Source organism: Phocoena sinus, chromosome 17 (genome assembly GCF_008692025.1).
Source record: "Phocoena sinus isolate mPhoSin1 chromosome 17, mPhoSin1.pri, whole genome shotgun sequence".
Classification (NCBI taxonomy): domain Eukaryota; kingdom Metazoa; phylum Chordata; class Mammalia; order Artiodactyla; family Phocoenidae; genus Phocoena; species Phocoena sinus.
Window position 1 is genome coordinate 77,005,294 of NC_045779.1, and position 23,930 is coordinate 77,029,223.

At 52.6% G+C, this 23,930-nt stretch overlaps 1 protein-coding gene across 8 annotated transcripts in view; it reads right to left on the reverse strand.

Annotated features, from left to right (window-relative positions):
* The window catches only part of SLC45A4 (solute carrier family 45 member 4), a 75,792-nt gene that overhangs the window by 31,784 nt on the left and 20,078 nt on the right, over positions 1-23,930 (reverse strand). For 7 of the 8 annotated variants that reach the window (XR_004346423.1, XM_032609725.1, XM_032609731.1 and 4 more), the window contains exon 2: positions 4,470-5,115. Coding sequence is in view for 7 of the 8 variants with exons in the window: in XM_032609725.1 (XP_032465616.1) it covers positions 4,470-4,713 (244 nt within the window). In the remaining variant the exon portion in view is untranslated. Of the gene's footprint in view, positions 1-4,469; positions 6,211-23,930 lie in introns of those variants that run through there. The other variant, XM_032609726.1, reaches the window with a different exon arrangement.

Genomic DNA, 23,930 nt, shown 5'->3' on the forward strand with positions numbered 1-23,930 from the left:
CTCGGTTGCCCGCTGGGGACAAAAGAAGCACATGGGAACCAGTCATGATTCCCGGGGCCTGCGCACTCCGTGTATCCTCCGAGCACCACCTTGCGGCGACCGCTCCCTGCCCCTATCCATCCTCCTGCCGGGCCCTGTGGCGTGGAGGGCACCCCATCTCCCAGCCTGTGACTCCCCTGGTCCTCAACGCAGCGGACTTGAAATGCAGATGGAGGGAGGGGCCAGGCCGAGGGCTGGGGATTCAAGCTGAAACCACTGACTTCCCTCAGCTCTGCTCACCGCGCAGCCCACCTGCTCTATTCGCGGATGGCCGTGAGACCACAAACCAGAAAGGTCTGTAACACACAGTGAAACCTACAGCTTCCACTGCCAGGATGCTGAAGCTGAAACACGGGCCAGACACTTCAAGGTTTAAACACACCCGACTTCCCCCTGGTGGGCTCCCCCGAGGCAGGTGGACCAGCCCTCCCAGCCTCTGCTTCCTCACGTGGGATGGTGAGTAACGCTGTCTCCATAGTATTTACGTGTGTCCTCATCTGAGTGGTTGCGCAGCTCTAACGGAGACTGGCCACATCCGCTTAAAGGGCAAACACACGCAATCGGAACGAGAGGCAATGCATATTAGCTCCGTTTGGGGTGGGCACCGACCCTAGTGTTTCCCTAGTTCCCCACAGGGCCTTCTGTGTCCTACACGCCAGCAGGTCCAGAGGCCTCATGTGCCCGGGTCGGGGCAGGCCGTACCGGGACCGAGGAAACCAGGAGTCCGGCCTTTGACGAGGCCACGTGGACACGTCTGGCATCTAAGGCACGTCACTCGTTCTTTCCTTCCACACACCCACCACAGTGAGCCTCCCCTGGGCACGGGCCACTAGGTGAGGCCCATCTGAATCTGCCCTTAAAGGGGGCAGGGCAGGGTGGGGACCTGCAGGAACAGTGACGGGACGACGGTGCTGCGGGCGCTGCTCGGAGCCTCCCCGGGGGCGGAGGACACGCACACACCACAAGAGCCTGGCCCGGGGACGGGCTGCGCGTCATCACATCTAAACCGCCACTCACCGCAGAAGCGACGTGCAAGACAGGATCATCCCTCGGACAGAACTAGACGCCCAAGGGCGTCATATCTGATAAAGGACTCTTTAATAAAGAACTCTCACAACTCATTAGAAGACAACAACCTGACTGAAGTATCAGCAGAAAACGTGAACACGCACTTCATCTAAGATACACGAATGCCCATGCAGCACACGGAAAGCTGCTGAGAGTCAGCATCCATTAGGGAAACACGAATGCCGCGAAGGATGTGGAGGCTGGAGGGAACGGTCTTCTCCTAGAAAGCAACCCTGGCACTTACCGTACGGCCCAGCCGCCCACTCCGGGGTCTCTACTCATGGGAGATGAAAACACAGGTCCACACAGAGCCTTGCAGGTAATGCTCAGAGCAGCTTTATTTGAAACAGCTCCCAAAATGGAAACAACCCACCTGTCCGTCAGCTGGTGAGTGAACAGAGCAAAGGGGGGTGGGTCCACTCAGCGCGCTAGCAGTCCGTGCAGCAGGATGGACGGCTCAGCCACAAACGCACTGCAGAAACCAGGCCACGGACCGTGTGATGCTGTTTACACGAACTTCAGAAAGGGCAAAACTATGTATGACAGAGGCGGGCGGGTGGTGACTGGGGGCCAAGGTGGACTGACGTGAGGGGCCACTAGGGAGCCTCCTGGGACAACGAAAATATTCCTGCTCTTAAACTGTGGTGTTGGTTCCAACTGCAGACATCTGTCTATCAAGGGGATCAAACTGTCCACGCTGAGTGGGAGAATACTGTTTCAGCTTTAATAATTATTAATATACAAAATCCAGTAATAAAACACCCCACCTCTGGGTGTGACAGGACAACTTTAAGAAGCTCTGACTCAGATCAGAAAATTCTGAATACTACATTGCCCCTAAGAGTATAATGAAAGTACAACCCTGAGAAATACACTGGCCGTCTGTTGTCTGTTTGCAGTCTAAGCCCATCTAGGAACAACTCTCATTAAGCAGCACTCCTTTAACCTGTGCAAACAGCCTCTGTCCACAGTCCTGCTCTGCCCATGACCATGACCTATGCAGTGTTTAGGGTCAATGACAAGGGTCACCTTCATCCCCTTTGGGTCAGTTTGTCACGGCCACCTGTGACGACAATCCTCCCTCTTTCCATCACCATTTCTGGATGTTTATATGGAACCAACGTACCTGCGACTTTCAAAAGCTACATTTAATGTCTAGCCTACGTATCATATAGTATAATACGTATTACCCTGGAATACCTAAAATAGATAGAATTCTCATGTACTACACGAAATACTCAAAACCAAACAATGAAACGTAAGTTGTGTGGAAATTGAGACTCACAACCTGTAAAGTGTGAAAGTTCCAAGGAGCTGTGTTGGTTCCAGCCATAATACACATAACTTATCACCAAGGAAATGTGGAAATAAGAGCTCCCAAATCTCTACCAATTGTACCAACTTATTTCTCAGTAATCAGAGGTTCTGAATTCTGTATTTGTCACCATAACCATGGTGAGATGATCTAGAAGTTAAATAATGGTGCCTGACTCTGACCACATGAGCTTAGCCACACTGCTTTCGTTAAGGCCTCAACCCACGAACCCACATCGCTGCACATCAAAGGGACAAAATAAATGCTTGGTAAGATTAACTGCCACCGGATGCACCCCATCCTGAGGTCTGGCCACAAAGGTGGTCTCCAAGCCTCTCGCCTCACTGCCACTCTGGAGCCGCCCACCCTGAGAGGCCTCCCCAGCCCGCCGGGGCGGGGGGTGTGCCGCAACCTCTGGGGGCCGGCATCTCACCCCAGCTCTTCTCCTCTCAGCAAAGGCGGGTCACTCCCCAACCTCCAGCACGAGGACTAAGCCGCACGGGGACAGACATGGCGCCCTATCCACCCCCAGTGGCCTGGCACATGTGGGCACCCGAGGAAGGTGAGCAGGGTAAATGAGAGGTGATCGACACACGGATGAAAGAACAAAGAGTGGCCCACGTGGTGCACACTCCACCACCCCCAACTCTCCAGAAAAGGTTCTTAACTCATCCGGGCCCCTTTCTCAGGCCTCTTTTTTTTTTTTTTTTTTTTTTTTTGCGGTACGCGGGCCTCTCACTGCTGTGGCCTCTCCCATTGCGGAGCACAGGCTCCGGACGTGCCAGCCCAGCGGCCATGGCCCACGGGCCCAGCCGCTCCGAGGCATGTGGGATCCTCCCGGACCGGGGCATGAACCCGTGTCCCCTGCATCGGCAGGCGGACTCCCAACCACTGCGCCACCAGGGAAGCCCAGGCCTCTTATTTTTAAAGATGAAAAATAAAACACCGGGGATGCCAAAGGGAAAACATGTTGAAACACAGCAACCTAAACACTAAGAGTGACGAGCCTGCTCCTTTATTAACGTGCACGGCACCTGCTGTGCTGTGAAATGCCCAAGCGCATCTGCCTGCAGAGCGCCCTGACGCCAGGGGGCCTGTTCATAACTGAAGGGTTTGCATGCTTCTCTAACTGATCTGCACCACGCTGGGCCTTCGCTTGTGCTCTCTGAACAAGAAACATTTTACCATGTTCAGAGAAACTTTCCTGTAACAGCCAAAATAAATAGATTGTTTAAATATTTTACTAGACATGTGGAATTCTAGAATGAAACATGCTTCTAAATAGTTTGGCCCCTTATCCAGTTGGAAAATTACAGATTTTAAAACTTTCTTAGACAACGGGGAAAATTAAATACCTGGCCACATTTTTAGGGCCTAAGGCACCCCCGGTGGCAAGTTGGAAGGGATGTCAGCGTTTTCATATACCAGGCTTAGTAATGCTAACCTGAGTGCAAACTCTGAGAATCCGAGTATTTCTGGAAATATCCATCATTCAGCCACCTAAAGTCCACAGTAAACTCAGATTTAAGTCGATAATAACAACAATATGATGACAGTAAAACAAAACAAACACACACACACACACACACACACACGGCATTCTTTGGTGTCTTCTTCAGCCAGGCCCTATTCTGAGCGCCGGCATGTCTCCTGCCCAACAACCCGGGCTGGTCCGCGACTGACCTCACTTTACGAACGAGTGAGAGGCAGCGGGGTTCAAGGGCTTACCCAGCTGGTGGCCGCGTCTGGAGGCACCTTGGGGGAGGTCGGCACGCGCTGGGCCAGAGCTTGGGAACGCCACACACGCCCGAACGCCCAGCCACCAGCTGGCTGGGACCTCTGACTCCACGAGAGCATCCGAGGACCTCCCCCCAACCCCACCCCACCCCACCCCCGCCAGGGGACACGGGGAAAGCCCATCGGAGGAGGCTGAAGGGAGAGGAGACCGGGGACAGCCGTCAGCCAGCGTGCGGTGCTCCGTGTGCCGACACTCACGGGCGTGTGAGGCCCGGGGCCGGGACCCCGTGGAAGCCCAGGCGGCACTTACCGATCTGCAGCAGGATCGGCGTGACCAGCGCCGTCTCCATGGCGTAACAGAACTCCCTGCCAAACATCACAGCCCCGTGCATCACCCACAGGCGCACGGGGATGCGGTCTATGGACCCCTCGCTGACGGTCTCGTCGTGCGTCTCTGCCTCCGCGCTCCCCGGCTTCTGCAGGTCCGGCAGGGGCACCGGCAACTCCTGAACTTGCAGAGATTCTGAGTCGGCATTCTGCGGAGCCATTTTCATTACCACCAAAAATATATATATATATATATATTTACTCTATCTATATAAATAATTCTATCATATATCTTTAAGGATAAATTAAGACGTCTTCTCTTTCTGCTTCAGTGTGTTCCTCCAGCAAGTAATAATACTTATATTCCTCTTTGTACAAACAGGTATCTCGAAACTTCTCACAATCGGATGAGACACGCAGCAGAATAGAACGATTTTTGGTTGGATTCAACATATGGCTTGCTGGTTTACTGTGAATTAGAGTTAAAAATCCATAAATGCCATTCAGTTAATACCAGTTTCATCATCATTACTGAAGAAGTGCTGAAGCTCCTTTCCTTGCTACAGAGAGGTGGGCAGGTGACACACAGAGGTAGGCCGCCGTCGCTCCCCATCGAGGGACTGGTTGATCTGCAAGAGAGGAAAAGCCCTGCCCGGTCAGACGGGGCCTCAGGGCCTCCCACCCCGGGATCCGGGCGCCCTGCTCAAGGGGCTGGTCCTCAGCCTCTCGGAGACCATGGGCCTCCGTTCACTGGTCCTTACCCTAGGTCATCTGCGGAGAAAACAAAACCCAGTTTTTAGAAGAACAACATTTTCCTGCATGGAATCAATCGTGGGGGGAGGATAGAGACGGGACAACAAAGGGAGAAAGGGAGACAGAAAGAGAGCTCCCCGGCAGAGACAGCCCGCTGGGTGCGGGGACCCCGCCCAGGGAAGGGGCACATGGGAGGCTCAGAGTCCACCCTGAGGCGCTGGATTCCTGTTGTGGGCCGTCTACAGCCGTGGTCCTTGACCTGTTTGTTATGAAGTCTTTTGCTAATGAAATGAAAGAGTGCCTCTCCGGGAAAAAACATACACGCAACACGTGCCGAACACTGAACAAACACCACGTTGAGGGGCCTGAGGACCCCCACCCCGCACAGGACATTCCACGGGGCCCTGGAACCTGTCCCTCAATCCTATGTTTCCACCATCCCGGTACCTATGACCCAGCTTTGTGACGCTGTCTCTACCTGGATGAACACAGCACTACCAATTGTGGATTGCCGAGAACCTAACTAGAAATGTCCCCTTAGAAAGGTTTTAGGAAAGCAACCATCTGCCCTGTGCAAGGCCAGAGCACGGATGCAGTAACACCCTTGCTTTTCTGCACATGGCCTTCCGACATGGCTTCCGTTCAACCCGAGGTGAAATCACAGAAAATGTGATTTTACATTAAGGTAGACCGGTAGCTGAGGTCTTACCGAAAATTTTCAACCATCGTTTTAAATAAAAATATTTCTGGTTAATATTCACTTAACCCAAGATGATCTTAACTCCTTCTCCCCTTCTCCCCAGAAAGGACCAGAAATCAAGGGGTGGCCTTCGCCGAGTGCCCTCCTCAGGGAGCCCTGGAAGTGATGGCGGGTCCCCAGCCTGACTGCTGGCACCGCTGAGCTGCTACCCTGGGGCTCCGGAACCCCAGCTTCACTACTCCACCACGCTGGGGTCTCCTCATGCTCTCTTTCCTTCAGCCCAAACTTCCCAGGGAATCACAGGTCCAAGTGATCCTACCTACTTATTTGCTTCTTAGGCCCCAAGTTTAATGACAATTCCAAACTGCAGCCTTCACACCTGAGATTTCTATCACGTTTATAAATGTCCTCTCTACTGTATAATCAGTATCTGGATTAAAACCAGCATTTCCGGGCTTCCCCAGTGGCGCAGTGGTTAAGAATCCACCTGCCGATGCAGGGGACACGGGTTCGAGCCCTAGTCCGGGAAGATCCCACATGCCGCGGAGCAACTAAGCCCGTGCACCACAACCACTGAGCCTGCGCTCTAGAGCCCGCGAGCCACAACTCCTGAGCCCACGTGCCACAACTACTGAAGCCCGCGTGCCTAGAGCCCGTGCTCTGCAACAAGAGAAGCCACAACAATGAGAAGCCCGTGCACCGCAACGAAGAGTAGTAGCCCCCGCTCACCGCAACTAGAGAAAAGCCAGTGCGCAGCAACAAAGACCCAAAACAGCCAAATAAATAAATGAATGAATGAATTTATTTGAGGGGAAAAAAGTATTTCCAAACTGGCACCCTGCTACAATCTTTTTACAAAACATTACCGTGAAACTCCCTCACATATACAATGCAAACAAAACAGTATGAAAACAAAACACCCAGCATGAACACCTGCCAACACCCTACGGTTCTCATTCCACCCCTGCCCTTCGAGTGATTCCCATCCTGAGACAAAAATCTCAGGACCTTCCCTGAGTCAACCTGTCACTCTTACACCAAAGCAGGGTCAGTGATTTTAAATGCCTTTTTCCACTAGGTAAGGGGTCATTTTCATGTGAAGACAGAACATCCAGACGTGTCTTGAAAACCTACACTGACTGACCAGCCGAACGACTGCAACTAGTTTTCTCAGAAATGCTAAGGACTCAATTATAATCATCAAACCCTTCAGTTCTGTCCCATCACCCCTTGTACCGCTGTGTGTCTATCCCGAGACTCAGGCCCGAAATACAGCAAACTCCGCTAGGAGTCGTTTCAGCAATGGCTAAAAAGTAGGCAATAAAGCTGTGTAATAGCGCACTCAAATTATTCTAAGGCCGTGGGTCTCACCCGGGGCCAACCTGCACCCTTGGGGACCCCACCCTGGGTGATGGCTGGAGATGTTTTTGGTCGTCACGACTAGGGGGAGGGGTTGCTACTGAGGCTCAGGCGGAGGTCAGGGATGGGCTCAGCGCCCTGCAACAGCCAGGATGCCTCCACAGCAGAGCACGGTTGTTCCCTAAGGTTATTATTAGACAGGAAAAAGGCTCTCCTAAAAACGCTGAAACCCTTATCACACTGAATCAATCAGCTAGCCCAGAAGCTGCAAACTCAACTTCACTTTGAGTTGAAGTGAACTCACTTCCCTTGGTTTTCCTAAACCAGCCTCTGCTCAAAGCAGAACAGGAAGCGCAGGTGAGCTCAAGGCACTGGCTCCTGGAGGACGGGTGGCGTCTAGGGTCAGGTTTATAAGCAGGAAGAGGTGCAACCTGTTCCCTCCCAGTCGGTCACCTAGGCCACAGGTGATGGCATTTCCTGGTATTTATTTGCAAAGAGAAGGTGGGTAAGAGCCAGCGAGGGGCTGCAAAGGACGCACAGCCAGCCGCCTGGCCTCCATCATGTTCAGACTGTGGGTTCCAACCCCAGGCCTACGGCTGCACTTGCTGAAAGGCCTGCGGAATCGGCTAAAGATGGCTAAGCAAGAAGTCTTGAATTTACTGGGAAAGCAAAGGAGGTAGAGACCGAACCCTTGGGGAGCAAAGGGCCCTGCGTCCTTAGGAAAGCCGCACGCCAACAGACCACCAGGTCAGTGCAAGCGTGTCCCCTCTACAATGCAAAGCAAGTCACCACACCCGAGTCCCTTCTGTTTGGGGTTCCCACTAAATTTCTAAGAATGGTCCAACAGTGGCCTCTGGAAAGAACGTGAGGGAGAGGGAGGGAGCCCCTGGGTGTACGCCTCCACTCGCAGGACTTCTCCAGGGTCCCTCACGGTCAGGGGCGGGCACAGCTGCCTAACCTGTCAGCGGAGTCTGCTTCACACTCGGCATCCTGCTGGCCAGTCTGGTGGCCCGGGGACTGTGCACTTCCAGACATACCCATGGGTCCCACTTTAACCCCGGCCACGAGCACCGTCTTCTCAAAAGGGGAGCCTGCCCAGGGCTGGGGCGGGGCTGTGACCTGTTGGGGGGCTCATCCAACATCCAGATCCTGCCCTGACGCTGTTTCGGGCGGGGGGGGGGGGGGGCGGGCAGAAGGAAGAACTCAGCCTGCAGGGCAGGAGGGTCCTCCACCCTCTTTGTGTCCCGTTTTCCCAATGGCCGTGCGGTTGTCTCCACGTGATTTATTTACAAGTCCACTCCCAGCGATTGGAGATTTCTCCCTTATCATCTCACACTGACTCCGTCTGCAGTGGGTCTATATGTCTCGGTTCGTCCCCTGTTGTCTCCGTCCCGCGAGCCCGTCTGCCCGCACCCAGCAAGGCACTATGCAAGGACAGAGCCGCCAGCAGGTCCTGAGGTCTGGGGAGCCACTTCCCTCTGTAGCTTCTCTTCCCAGAGCTCTCCTTTTCACTCCTGCCTTTTTACTTGCAAGAGCTTTATGAGTGTGTGACCTTTAAGAGCTTGACTAGCTCGGGGGGGCGGAGGGGGGATGTTGGTATTTTCAGTGAGATTCCACTGATTTTATAAACTAGCCGAGGGAGAACTGCCATTCTTAGGGCAGTCTCTATGTATCCAAGTCCACCCCAGTGCCTTTCGGGAGGATGTCAAAATATTCCTTCTACAGTTTTGCACATTTGTTAAGTTTCTTCCTAATTACTTTATCTTTTTTGTGGCCACTGTAGACGGGATTCTCTCTTCCTTTGTATTTTCCAACTGGTTGGTTTGCGTATGTCAAGGGAAGAGTGCTTGTTCATTTCCTCAGGTATAATTTATACTTGGTGAAAAGGTACCATTCAATCAGTTTTGACTAATTTATGTGGAGACACAGAACATTTCCAATGCCCTGGAAAGTCCACGCGAGTCCCTTCCCATCTAGTGAATGCTAGCGATTTTTATACTTTAATTTGATAACCTAGTTCTTTAACTGAGTGAAAATGGGGGAAAGGGAGACTATAACCAAATTAACAGCAAATCTAACCATTACCAAGATGCATCTAGTCCCCCGCTTACCTGAATGGAGAATTGGACTCGCCCCCCCCCCCCCCCCAGCCCGGCCCAGTCTGAACTAAGCACAGCACCTGCTCGGGGCGGGGGACAGGGACCCAGGGGGCATGCGGGCACCTTTCCTGGGCTCTGAAAGCCTTCCCTTTACAGCTTCCCACCCTTACTCTGTCTTGAGGGCCCCTCCCCATCAGTGCTCTGCTCTGCCAGAAAAGGGAAGGAGGGCAGCTTTGAGAAGAAGAAAAGGAAGGTGTGAGTGGAGTAAGGACGCCTGCACTCAGGGTGTCACCACGCCCAGGGGACCGAAGGGACACACAAAACCAGATTCGCTGCTCATGACATGGTGCCGTGAAGCAATCTTACAGCAGGCAAACTGTTTTCTTTAAGGAAGCTATTTCATACAAAGGCCGGTGTTGTTAACTATATAATATCTAAAGCCATGAAAATGCTCTCTTCTGAGGCACCTAATGTAAAAAAACATGCCCAAGCTAAATGACAACAGACTGAAGCAATGTAAGGAGGATTAGCTGCTACTTCCCGAAAGCACTGGCAGCTAGCTGTGTGTTCCTAAGGGCCTCCTCTTGAGCTGCTGAAAAGTGTGGAGAAGTTTGCGTTGTGACCTGTTCCGGCGTCTGCTCTTCAAAGAAACCAGATGACCTCCGAAGACAGGTTTCACCCTGGAGCCTGCCGCAGGACCTGCCGGGCTGTCACTGAAAACGATTTGGGTATGATTCGCAGGTGCACTGAGACAAGTGAAACTACAACTGTTCCAATCAACAACTTCCCCTACTGTCCTGTTTCTAATTTAAGGGTAACTGATGCCAAAACACGTGACTTCCTACTATTTGCTGTGTGGAAATGTGGCTGTGTCACGTCATCAGAAAATTAACTGCAGAATCATTTCTTTTTTTTTTTTTTTGCCGTACGTGGGCCTCTCACTGTTGTGGCCTCTCCCGTTGCGGAGCACAGGCTCCGGACGCGCAGGCTCAGCGGCCATGGCTCACGGGCCCAGCCGCTCCTCGGCATGTGGGATCCTCCCGGACCGGGGCACGAACCCATGTCCCCCGCATCGGCAGGCGGACTCTCAACCACTGCGCCACCAGGGAAGCCCCCAGAATAATTTTTGACAGGCAACCCCAGCTTCAGTTACAGTGAAGAGGCTACGTGACAATCACAATACTCCATGTGAATGCGGTAACGAAGGTCAGTGACCCACACGTGCTGGAAAATGGATGAAGAGGGGTTAACGCACGTTTGTTCCCTTCACGGGCCCCCACGTGCAGGCGTGCGTGCGGCCTTCCAGTCACGGGAGACATGCGGCGCATGCTGCGCGGTGCCCGGTGATTTTGTGCACGCACCATTTAAAACAGGCATCTCTACCCTCGGAAAATCCACTACAACTGCTGGTATCTTCATAAGACATCGCCAGCTATCGGCCTCAGCGGAGCCCGTCTGACTTCCCTAACTTTCCGCAGCACACAGCACTAATCCAGGACGACACCGAAGCCGGGGAGGCCGGACCAACAGCTGCACCCCACACAGAAGAGCAGCTTTTGGACCAAGAGTTCAAAAGGTGTAAAATCAAATCAAGCAAGGTCGAAGTACCCTTGACAGGAAAGAAAAAACATTCTGGTAAATTTGTTTATAAAGTTATTTCCTCTCGGGACTTCCCTGGTGGTCCGGTGGTTAAGAATCTGCCTACCAAGGCAGGGGACGTGGGTTCGATCCCCGGTCAGGGAACTAAGATCCCACATGCCGCGGGACAACTAAGCCCGTGCGCCACAACTACTGAGCCTGCGCTCTAGAGCCCACGAGCCACAACTACTGAGCCCACGTGCTACAACTACTGAAACCCGCATGCTTAGAGCCTGTGCTCCGCAACAAGAAGCCACCATGATGAGAAGCCCCCGCTCGCCGCAACTAGAGAAAGCCCACACGCAGCAACAACGCAGCCAAAAATAAATAAATAAATAAATTTACATTTTAAACAAACAAAAAAAGATGGGCCAAAGACCTGAACAGACACCTCACCAAAGGGGACACGGAGATGGCAGATAAGCACCTGAAAAGATGCTGCATATCATCTGACATCAGGGAAATGCAAATGAAAACAACGAGATACCACTACTCTACGCCTATTAGAATGGCCCAAGTCCAGAGCACTGACACCACCGAACGCTGGCGAGGCTGTGGAGCAACAGGAACCCTCGTTCACTGCTGGTGGGAACGCAGGACGGCGCAGCCACTTCGGAAGGCAGTTTGGTAGCTTCCTCCAAAACTAAACACACTCTTACCATGCGATCCAGCCATCGTGCTCCTTGGTATTCGCCCAAAGGAGCTGAAAACTTAGGTCCACACAAAAACCTGCACATGGATGTTTAGAGCAGCTTTATTCATAATGCCCAAAACCTGGAAACAACCAAGATGTCCTGCAGTAGGTGAATCAATAAATACATCAATGAAACAGTATCCAGCACTAAAAAGAAATGAGCCATCAAACCATGAAAGGCCACAGAGAAGCCTTAAATGCACATTACTAAGTGAAAGAAGCCCATCTGAGAAAGCCACACGCTACAGGATTCCGACTACGTGACATTCTGGAAAAGGCAAAACTACGGAAACAGTAAAAGGATCAGTGGTTGCCACCCGCCGTGTGTGTGGCATGAGGGTGGAAAGAATGAGCAGAGCACAGATGTTTAGGGCAGTGAAGCCACCACCACTATCTAATGGCAGATACACGGCACTGCACGTGTGCTCAAACCCAGGAACGTACCACCAAGAGCGACCTCAGCGTCAACTCTGGGCTCTCGAGGATGAGGACGTGTGGATGGAGGATCGACCATTTACCAAACACAGCACGCTGGCGGGGGAAGCTGGTAATGGGGGAGGCTCTGTGTGTCTGAGGATGGGGGTTTACAGGAGGAACTCTGTGCTTTATGCTAAATTTTGCTGTGGACCTGAAACTGTTCTAAAAAATAAAGTTTTTTTTAAATGTTGTGTCCTTACATTAGAAAAACAGAAGACACAGTCAAAAACATCTGGCCAGAAAGGCATTAAGAGGTGGTCGTGCCATGACTTGGGGACCCTTTCTCACACCTGAAATTATCCAGTTGCGAATTGACCTGCCTCAGGTATTATGTGTGTCACTTGCAGAAACCCAGGTTGGTTTCCTGTGATCACTCACTCAAATGTGCCTCTAGTCTAACGTGTTTGGGCTAAAGAATTATAAAATTAACATAGACTTAAACTAGACATGTTTAACACACAGCTCAACATCCATGTGGATTAGTGTGTGCTCTGGCCTGAACGTCTGTGTCCCCCTCAGATACACACGTTGAAACCCTACCCTCCAAGGTGATGGATTAGGAGGCGGGGCCTCCAGGAGGTGACCAGGTTATGAGGGCAGAGCCCTGTGAATGAGATCAGTGCTCTTATGAGACCCCAGAGACATCTATGAACCAGGAAGCAGGCCCCCTAAGACAGACTTCCCCCGTCTATGGTATTCTGTTATGGCAGCCAAATGGACTGAGACACTGAATCTGTCTGAAACAAGTAGATTCCTGGGTTCCACCTGGCCCCACCAAAACAGAACTCTGGGGAAGGGCCCAAGAACCTGTAGGCCAACTCGCTCCAAGTGTGAGCCACTGGCTGCAGGCACATTGCCGGCCGTGCCCCCTTCGCTCTCAAGGGTCCCGGCTGGCCAGCGCACTGCCCCTCTAGATAGAAATGACCAAAAGCTGATCTACGACTTAACTCTTCATAACCCAGGCTTTGAGCGTCCTGTGTCACAAGACCTAGTCAAGGACACTTCAGAAGCCGATCGTGACGCACGCCAGACCTGACACCCCTTTTGGTCTGTGCTCCTTTCCATCAGTCTGCTGTGAAGTTGGGGCGGGGGGGACGCGGAGGGATGTGACTGTGTGTGTTCTTGTGCGTGCCTTTGTGTGTCTGTCAAATATTCGGAGTATTAGGAGACTGAACTGAACGGAAGGAAATCTGGAAAGGGGCCCCAGGGCGCCCGGGGATGAAACTATCGCTACACTGTAACAAGCCAGTCTAATTAAAGCACCTCTCAAGCCACGAGCAGCCTGCAATGAGCAGACAGCCCAGACCTGGGCACTGCAGGCATCCAGCGCGCTTCTCCTGGGCTTCTCTTCTGTTGACTACACAGCCCAGCCCTGCACCCTGGTCCCTCCCCGGACAGGGCCCGGTCTCTTCAACCAGAGGGCACCCTGCAAGGTGGCTCTCGGCACACGCCACACCCACTGTGAGCTCTCAGAGCCGTGGACCCAGCCCCTCTTGTGTGTCTGCAGGACAGACAGTCCCGGCTGTCAAGGTCCTGGCAGCGTGGCATCCTTGGAGGTGGCCTGGGCCCTCTCTTTGCCTTCAGGTGCCATCAGACCCGGGGGGGCACCCAACACCAGCATCCCAACCTTTCTCCCACCCTGGCACCCTGGGGAAGGGAGAAGGAGCTCCCTGCGGGAGGTAAGTGGGCCTGGGCCGCCCATCCACGGGCCAAGCGAGGAGCAGCTCGGGTCACTCTGGGTGGGCACAGGCACCCGGATGGCTTTATAATAATGAATCCGCAAGCACGGAAGGCAGAGGACCAGGCTAAGCATGATTACTCCGTTCAAAAAAGAAAAACCAACTTTTAGAAATCCCTCCCCCTTCAGAGAGGAGAGCAGGGTAATCGCAGGGCTTGAGGAAAATCCATTGCTCTTCTGAATAGGAAGCAGAAGCCAACGTGTCAATGCCAATGAATAGTAGAGATCGTTCTTTATGCGCCTTTAAACTGGCACACTGCAATTTAAGTAAACTTTCAAAATACACACTCTACTTCAGGACTATTTGTTAAAAGTCACCCCCCCACCCCACCCCCAGATAGATCACAGCATCTCACAATGTCACGCCTATGTGGGATTCTTCAGGAATCACTGTCTTCAATGGGACAGGACACAAGAGCAGTGGCTCTCACCGTTGGGGTTTACGTGGGGCGCACCCCAAACCCTCGCCGTCCTGCCTGTCGGGGTTCCCGGTGCCCTGTGTAGAGCCAACACATCTAACACGTCTAGGCAGACTGGTGTCCGAGCAGCTGGGAGGGCTGCGCTGGCCCTGCCTCCTCAGAGGTAATCTGTAGGCATCAAAAGGGCTTCCGCCAGCCCTGGGCTTCCTGGTCCCCAGGGCGGCAGGAGGACCACCTCTGATTCCCCCACCCCGGCCAACATCTGTGACCCCGAGGGCGGGCAGAGAGCAGGATGGGAGGCAGGGGCTCAGATAGACCTAAAGGACAAGTGAGGTCACATCTAAACCAGAGGGGAAGAGCCTCGGCCCACGGTGCTCCCTGCAGAGGGTCTGGCAAGCATGCCCGAGCCCATCCGTGTGCGCCCAGCACGCTGGGTGAACCTGGGCTAGCTGCGCACCCAGAGCGGTGAAGCGCATCGGGGCAGAGCCCTCCTGGAAGGGTACCAAGAGGCTCCCGAGAACAATGACCCTCCAGTTGCGAAGCAACCGGCCAAGGGCAGGGCGCTGACGGAAAGGATGCCAGGCAGTTGACTCTCTCCACTCCCAGGGCCTTGGGTTTTCTCTGACAGCACACCCAACTCCAGAAGCCCCTTTCTCATCCAAAAAGGGAACATCAGAATTGCCAACAGAGCCACGAACTCCTACCAAGAATTCCTAGGACCTCCAGGGACAGGGCACAGCTGCAGGTCCTGCATGGTTGCAGCCCTGCCCAGACATGGAGGACTGCATCATCTCTTAGGAAAGGAACCTACAAGCAGGACGAGGGGGTGAGTGGCGTGGAGCTCATGACAAGCACCAGGGAGCCAGCGCCCCCCTTCCTGACTCCAGTCCAGAAGGAGCAAGGAAGGCTCGGCTCTTCTCCACCGGACAACCTCGGGGGAGCCCCGGTCAGCTCCGATGCCAGGTGTGTGGGAGCCCCCCGCCCGCCCCCCGCCAGCACAGAGAGCACCATACAGGACTCCGTGCTGCCCCTGCCCTTCTGCCCCGGGGACAGGGCAGCTACCGCTCTGGACCATCTAAAAGCACAGTGTCAGGTAAAAATAAGCAGAAAGGCACGTGGAAGCAAACTCGGCAAACTCTAGTGACAGCTTACAAGACAGAAGACGTGTTTAATATTGGACCCTATCAAAGCACACACTACCTATCCTACTTCCTAAAATTGAGAGGGCACGGCACTAGGACGGAACTCAAGCACGCTCCCGTACAGAATATCCGTCTTCACCTTCTACTAAAGCAAACTGTTCCCAACATGCGAAGGAAAGCGAAGCCTAGCATCCAACACCCAGAAAGCTCATGTGGGAGGAAATTACACTGAGACAAGGACGCACTGCTTTGTCCCCAAAGGAGACATTCTCTGCAACGGTTACCTTCTTAGAAAAATACAGAAAGACCCGCTCACCTAACTTTTCACCTCTGACCTTTACATGGTTTTCCTTCATTTGCACAATCAGGTGAGTAGGAGGGTTTTTGTTTTCTAATTAAAAAGCTGCCAGAGGTTTTTCTTTCTTCCCCTTCTTCTGAATGCTTCTAGCATCAATTTGCTAGTTTAAGCCGCTGGGGTCAGAGTGAAGCTCCGGCTACCATGGAAACGGCAGCATGCTTTTCAACTGGGCGGCTCCTGGAACCCCAGCTAAGCCTAGGAAAACTGAGCTCCAGGGTCCACCTAAAATGCCAAGTGGGAAGCCACTTCCAACAGTTCCAGGAGAGACAAGTATTTCTCCAAACTTCTCATTACTTCATCTAAGGCGCAGGGCCAGGTACCAATAAACACAGGTTCTGTCATCCACGATATGGAAGAGACAGGCAAGCTGCCTACTCGTAACAACCAAATGGTACTTTTAAACAATGAAAAGAAAGATTCCTCACATTACACACATATAATCAAAAACAAGGAATTCCCTGGCAGTCCAGTGGTTAGGACTCAGCACTTTCACGGCCGTGGGCCCGGGGTTCAATCCCTGCTAGGGGAACTAAGATCCCGCAAACCTCAAGGCACGGCCAAAACAAAAAGGAAAAAGAATAGACCTCAAAGACGGGTAGAATTAAGGGATGCCGCTAAAGACTGCCGAGATGTAATGAACCCTTCTGATGGTACTTACGTGGGATATCAAATCAAAGCAGTTTCCAGACTCTCCGTGTACCCTAAGGCAAAAAAGGATGCGGTGCTACAAAAGGAGAACTGGAGACAACTCAACTGTCTAACAATATGGGATTATGTGAATTACATAAACACAAAATGTCAATGTTTTTAAAAAGAGGAAGTACGAAATATATTTGAGGAACGTTAAAATCAAAACTAGTTTTTTTTTAAAAGGTAACATTTTGGTGAATGAAGGGAACATACACAGCTTTAGTTTGGGGTTAAATTCATTCTTACTCTCTGAGACCATAAAAACAAACAACAGGGGCTTCCCTGGTGGCGCAGTGGTTAAGAATCCACCTGCCAATGCAGGGGACACGGGTTCGAGCCCTGGTCCGGGAAGATCCCACATGCCGCGGCGCAACTAAGCCCACGCGCCACAACTAGCGAGCCTGAGCTCTAGAGCCCGCGAGCCACAACTACTGAGCCCGCGTGCCACAATTACTGAAGCCCATGCACCTACAGCCCACGCTCCGCAACGAGAAGCCACTGCAATGAGAAGCCCGCACACCGCAATGAAGAATAGCCCCACCTCGTCGCAACTAGAGAAAGCCTGTGCACAGCAACAAAGACCCAATGCAGCCAAAGATAAATAAAAATAAAATAAATTAAAACACCACCACCACCACCGCCACCACCACCACCACCCAGCATTCTGCAGTCACCGCCCCGACCCTTGCACATCTGAATGTGGCTGAAGGTCAGGACTCCACACAGAGGGGATGAGTCACGCCTGCACCATTGACAGGACAGACCGGCACTGCTGAGCTACCAAGAACATGGTCTAAAGCCACACTGCAGACCTTGTGAAGTCCCTACACCCTTCAAAAACCCTCCCACCGACTCATGGTTACCTACAGTCGGTTTTACCCAGAGGGAGGCGCGGTCCAAGGACAGTCCCCATCGGGGAGCCCCTGTGCTGGGCCTCAGGCCCACTGCAGGCAGGGGACAGGGGAAGGCAAGGCAGTGGCTTCCTCGGCCCAGCTCAGGGAACCGGCTGGAGCGCACAGGACAGCTCCCACGAAGGGGGAGGGGGCAGGAGGGAGCTTCCCGAATGGCGCCAATCAGACTGCAAGCTCAGAACCAGTGCTTTCCTGGGATCCCCGGAAGCTGAAGTGCTCAAAGTAAGCAGTACTATCACCTGTGCAATTAATCATGACAGTCCTGGCTCCATCAAAAATGACTTCTGGGGCTTCCCTGGTGGCGCAGTGGTTGAGAGTCTGCCTGCCGATGCAGGGGACACGGGTTCGTGCCCCGGTCTGGGAGGATCCCACATGCTGCGGAGCGGCTGGGCCCGTGAGCCATGGCCGCTGAGCCTGCGCGTCTGGAGCCTGTGCTCCGCAATGGGAGAGAGGCCAGCGTACCGCAGGAAAAAAAAAAAAAATCAGACTTTTAATGGTGACAAATAAAAGACCTTATTTGTGGGGGGCAGGGAGGGGAAAGAAGCAGATTATAAGTCAAGTACACATTATGGTCCCATTAAGTTTTTTTTTTTTTTAAGGCATGGATGCAGAGGTATTCTGAGTGATTCATCATTTTATCTCTCTCTCTATCTCTCTATACTTATTGCTTCTGCAGAACCCCAAATTATTTTTTAATTTAAAAAAAGGTAACAGATTTTTCTGGTTGCCCCATCCAAACATCACATAAGATCTTGATATGTGGAATGATATTCAGGAGTGTTCTACAACGAAGATGAATCTCAGATGGCCTAGACAGTGCAGAGAGAGGTTTGCAACACCACGCAGCCTGAGAGGGTTGGATGGGGAGAGGAGGGGCAGGGGTGGCAGGTTTGAAAAGCCACCTGTGGACTCACTGAGCTGCTGGCAGGTCCACGGAAAGCTGGTACGGACTCGAAACTGATCACCAAGAAGCATCTCAGAAGCTTTCCCCAATCTGACACCAGCAATAAAGTGAATCAAGATTGTTCTATAACCGCACCCAGGAACACAGCAGGTCCCTCCCAAACATTCTGGTACATGGAGGCTATTCCTCCCTCCTGTGTCCCTGGCGAGACCCTTCACTCGGTGGCTACTCCAGCTTCCAATCTCAACCACAGGGCTTTTCATTCGATAACACCTATAGCCCCTCTTGGAGCTCAGATTTATCTCTGCTTTATTTAGCCTTCTCCCCACTGGACTGACGTCAGACACCCGCCCCTAGCTACACCACCGCCTACTTTGTTCATCACAGATTCGCCCACAATGCACTGCACTCAGGGGTACTCATGGTCAGCCTCGACTACCAGCAAGGAGTCAGGGTCAGCTCTTTTCTCTCCAGGCCAGGAGTGGCTGGCAAGACAGAAAAGCCCTGCAGCAAGGTCTGAAACAGTTCCACTTTGGATTGAGGAGCTCTACTTCTTGTCCGGGGGTTACAAAGCATCTTCCCCTGCCTGCAGCCCAGAGGGCACCAGACTCCCCAGGCCCAAGGCTGCAAACACCAACAAGCCCATTTTCTTTCTCATTCATTAACCATGGGTGCTGACACCCCAGGACTAAGCACTGCCCTCCATCTGGGGGCTGCCTCCTGCCGGAGCTGAGAACACAGCCAACACACAGCAGTGGGGGCTTCCCTGGTGGCACTGTGGTTAGTAACCCGCCTGCCGATGCAGGGGATACGGGTTCGAGTCCTGGTCCAGGAAGATGCCACATGCTGTGGAGCAACCAAGCCCGCGAACCACAGGACTGAGCTTGCACTCTAGAGCCCTCGCACCACAACTCCTGAGCCTGTGCGCCACAACTCCTGAGCCCGCGTGCTCCAACTACTGAAGACCGCATGCCTAGAGCCCGTGCTCCACAACAAGAGAAGCCACCGCAATGAGAAGCCTGCGCAGCACAACAAAGAGTAGCCCCCACTCGCCGCAACTAGAGAAAGCACACGCACAGCAAAGAAGACCCAATGCAGCCAAGAATAAACAAATGAATAAATAAATTTATTTAACAAAAAAACACAGCAGCGGGAAATAGAGTCTGAGCCTGAAAGGAGGCCCAGAATTCCCAGGCACCTGCCATCCAGGTGAGCGCCAGCACCGGTGCAAGGGCTAGACGGTTCCAAGCACACCTAACACAAGGGCCAGAAGTACATATGCTGCCTTCTGCAAAACGATACCCCAGGGCTTCCCTGGTGGCGCAGTGGTTGAGAGTCTGCCTGCTAATGCAGGGGACATGGGTTTGAGCCCTGGTCTGGGAAGATCCCACATGCCGCGGAGCAACTAGGCCCGTGAGCCACAACTACTGAGCCTGCGCGTCTGGAGCCTGTGCTCCGCAACAAGAGAGGCCGCGATAGTGAGAGGCCCGCGCACCGCGATGAAGAGTGGCCCCCGCTTGCCACAACTAGAAAAAACCCTCGCACAGAAACGAAGACTCAACACAGCCCTAAATAAATAAATAAAGAAAAAAAAAAAAAGAGTAAATCCTATTTAAAAAAAAACGATACCCCACACCACACAGTGCAAATCCACACAGGGGCTGCCAAATGTGGCTACAAGTACTTCCTTCTACCGTTCTGGGGGACAAGCAAGCTCCACCAGGCTCCCCACCTGGGTGCCTGATGCTGACACAAGTCCAGTGGTGACTGGGATGTAAATATGGTCAGGAAGCCACAGTTAAGACCATAAATACAAAGAATGACCACCAATATTGCCCAAAGAGTGATACCTTTCCACTAAGCTGGACAAAAGTTCATGAGAGGGGGCTTCCCCGGTGGTGCAGTGGTTGAGAGTCCGCCTGCCGATGCAGGGGACACGGGTTCGTGCCCCGGTCCGGGAAGATCCCACATGCCACGGAGCGGCTGGGCCCGTGAGCCATGGCCGCTGAGCCTGCGCGTCCGGAGCCTGTGCTCCGCAACGGGAGAGGCCACAACAGTGAGAGGCCCGCGTACCAAAAAAAAAAAAAAAAAAGTTCATGAGAGGGAAGCACAAGAGTATTTAAAACCTGGGGAAATAGTTAAAATCAAGCCTCCCTGGGCACAATGGAATCCTCCAATACATAAACATACTGTATCTAGTTATGTAAACTCCACATGACAGTATGACCTGAACACGTATTACAGTCAGTGCATGTGCCTGTAAGATGAGAGGGATCAAAAGAGATTAGATTTTACCTCTACTGAAAACGAAAGAAAATGCTCTTAAAAGTCACCGCTTTTTAAACACAGCACTCACTTCCCGTCCACGAATCAGATACACTGCACCCTGGACTCCCACCCACACACACACACCTCCCTCAGGTCAGCCCAGCAGAGCATCCTCATACCAGGACCTGTGTTTCAACCTCTCGAAACAGGAGTTCAATTTAAGAACACACAGCACTAACCACAGGTTACTGCTTGTAACCTTACTGCTTGCCATGACTGACCTTACTGCTTGCCATGACTTTCCAGATGTATTAAACATAAACGCAAGGCACGTGCTTCCTCATTGTAAATAAGCATGTCTTCCTATCCGGATTTTTTCTGTGTATATGTGTTCTACCAATTAACTACTTTTGCAGTTTTAATCCTACTTTATCTCTTCTGCTTTGTTTTGTGTAAAAGGGGAAAAATGAAAAGCTGGAATCCCTCCATAAATAAATAAATAAATAGATAGATAGGTAGATTGGTTGATTTAAGAGGTACAGAGTTTCCACTGGGGGAGAAGAAAAAGTTCAGGAGATGTATAGTGCTTGAGAGACACCTAGAAGATGACCTGGAGAGTTATATGAGCAAGAAATCACATTTTCCCCTGTAGAAGCTCCGTGCATCCCCCAAACAATTTGGCCAACCATCAGTGGGTTTAAACGTGGATGCTGAACCCACAGGGATGCTGGGGCATGGGCAGGGAGCAGGAAGACCCATGGACACACACTGCCTCCCGGCCCCCCTCTGGCCACGGGGTGAGTCAGCAGGGAGGGACAGAGGCAGACAGAACGACAAGAGACAAAAGAGGAACTGCGAGTCGGCTGACCAGGAGGAAGTGCTCGGTGCTGACTGAGACCTCCGCAGGGCAGGGCACCACGGGCGCCACCTCACATGTCCCCACCTCTGGCCCCCAGGGCAGCCCACCTGAGTCCCCTCTGCCCACACCGGCCCGGCCTCTTGCCCTCACCGGGCTCCCAGCCCCCAGTAACTACGTTTTAAACTCCCTTCCGGACCTCCGTCTCCAGACTTTATCCACCCACCCTCCCACCAGCCACGCTCGAGTCCCCACGTCTGTCCCTGTGCCCAAGCTGCAGGACCCACTTCCGGACTCACCTCTGCCCGCTCGTGCCTGCACCCAACACTCGCTCCTGGACCACCGGGCGGGGGCGTGGACATGGGCCCCCTGGCACCGTCCTGTCCCCAGGAAGCACCCCGCCTCCAATCCACCCAGTCCAGAGTCGAGCGGGGCTGCCAGGTAGGGGAAACGGGCTCTGGAGAAGACCCAGAAGTGGTTCCTTTTACTGACAAATAACACCCTCAGGAAAGCTCTTTATTTAAGTTCACTCTCAGTGTGCTTTCCTTTAGACCTGAAACCTGGTGACCACTCATAAATAATACCACCTACTGCACATTCTTGTTATTTATATCACTTTTCCTTTCCTGCGCGCTGTTAGGTCCTTGAAGACTGCATGGCGAGGCCAGTTTTCCCTCTGGAAGGAGGCACCTCCACTTTTAAAGGGACAATTCATAAAAAGTGAGGGCTCGAGTACAAAAGTCCACATTCCTAAAAAGCCTGCCAATCATAAAATGAGTAACACCCGAATGTATTACAGAACCAGCTCCCCTGTGCCAGGTCTCCCCTCTCCCAGCGCACGCCAGTAACAAACAAAAAACACAAGGATAAAGACCTCTTTACAAGAAGAGCCAACACTATTCCATCTGTTAACAAAAACTAACTGTTGCGTTAAAGGTTGCAAGTTCAAACACAATCTGGCCATTGTAGGCAGTGCCTCAGTTTATCAATGTAACAATGACTCTCTTTCAAAGATTGATAAAGCTCTCAGAAAATAACTCGCCCTCCAGCATTTTTAAGATACTTCGCAGGATAAATATTAGCTTGGGACTTGCCTACATGAGAAGTGAAAGCTGCCAAAGAAGCAGGTTTACAAAGAAAAAAAGAAGGAACAGCAGTAACCGGACGGGAGCAAAAGCCACCGTGCCCTGGGCCCTGGGCCCCGGGCCCCTGCCTCCCTTCCTGGGCCCCTGACGGGTACTCTGTCTGCAAACCACCCTGGCAGGGAAAATGGAGTTAATTAAAAGGAGAGATTTTAAGATGACCGTTGGTATGAAAGTGAACAAGGAGCGTTCCAGCTTATCTGTGATTTAAACTTAATTTCTTGACAGACAGGTAGGTCGCCTGGGTGGCCAAATGCAAGCAGTCAGGGGAGGGCGGGCTAACACGACGCCCAGGGACCCCCGTCGGTCAGCACCCCCGTGGCCAAGTCGGGTGGGCGCGCTGCACAGCTCTGAGGCCAATTCACACGACTGGCTCCAGAAGTTACTGACCCTGACATCCCCCCGGGGGGCCTGTGAGCTTAAAACTCGGCAGGAACTGGATGCAAACTCACAACGGCGGCCACAGCACAGGGGACGAAGGGATCACCAGGGGACGCGAAAGGCTCCCCCGAAGCAGGTGGCTCAGGGAGTGGCTGCAAAAGGGGTGGGACAGAAGACTCAGCCGGGGTCCCACAGACCTGGACCCCCACATCCTGGCTCCTCAGATGCCATGCTCCCTCCGAGTCAGAACAGGGCAGCCTCAAGAGTCTCAGCATCCCATGAGTTAGCTCAAAACGCTCCGGAAACAAGCTGAGCTTCTGAACTCGACGGCAGAAAACGGTGCAGAGATGTGGATGCCAAGCCGCTGGTAACAGCTGTGACTCAGACATTCTGCCTGCAGATCCCACACCTGGAGGTGGCGGCCACACCAACACACAGTTTGGGGGATGCAATGATGCCACGATGCGTCATGCAGAATAATGCAATGATGCGGAATAATGCTGCTGCTTCAGGGCTGTGGAGCAGGACGGGCACCTCTGATTGCATTCGGAGAAGACTGTGCTGAAAGCTCCCCGGCGAATGGAGCCCTTTGTTCGCCTCCACTGCAGAGGAGTACTTAGTCCTAAAGGACACAAATCACCAAAACAACCGGGAACCGGCTAACTGAGAATTTAAGTTTGGTTTGAATGGCCCAGAAGAATAAAAAAGTAATCTAATAATGACGACGCCGTCAGTTTTCTGAGGATTTTTACCCAGAATGGTCACTAGGAAAGATAAATATTTATTAGTAAAACAATTTAGGTTGAGGGTCCTACTCAGTTAGCAGAACCAAGTGCAGCCTCTCTCTGTCAAGGAAGGTCCCGAGCCGCTGACCCACAACCCTGCCTCCTGCACAGTACCTGCCCTACCACTAGG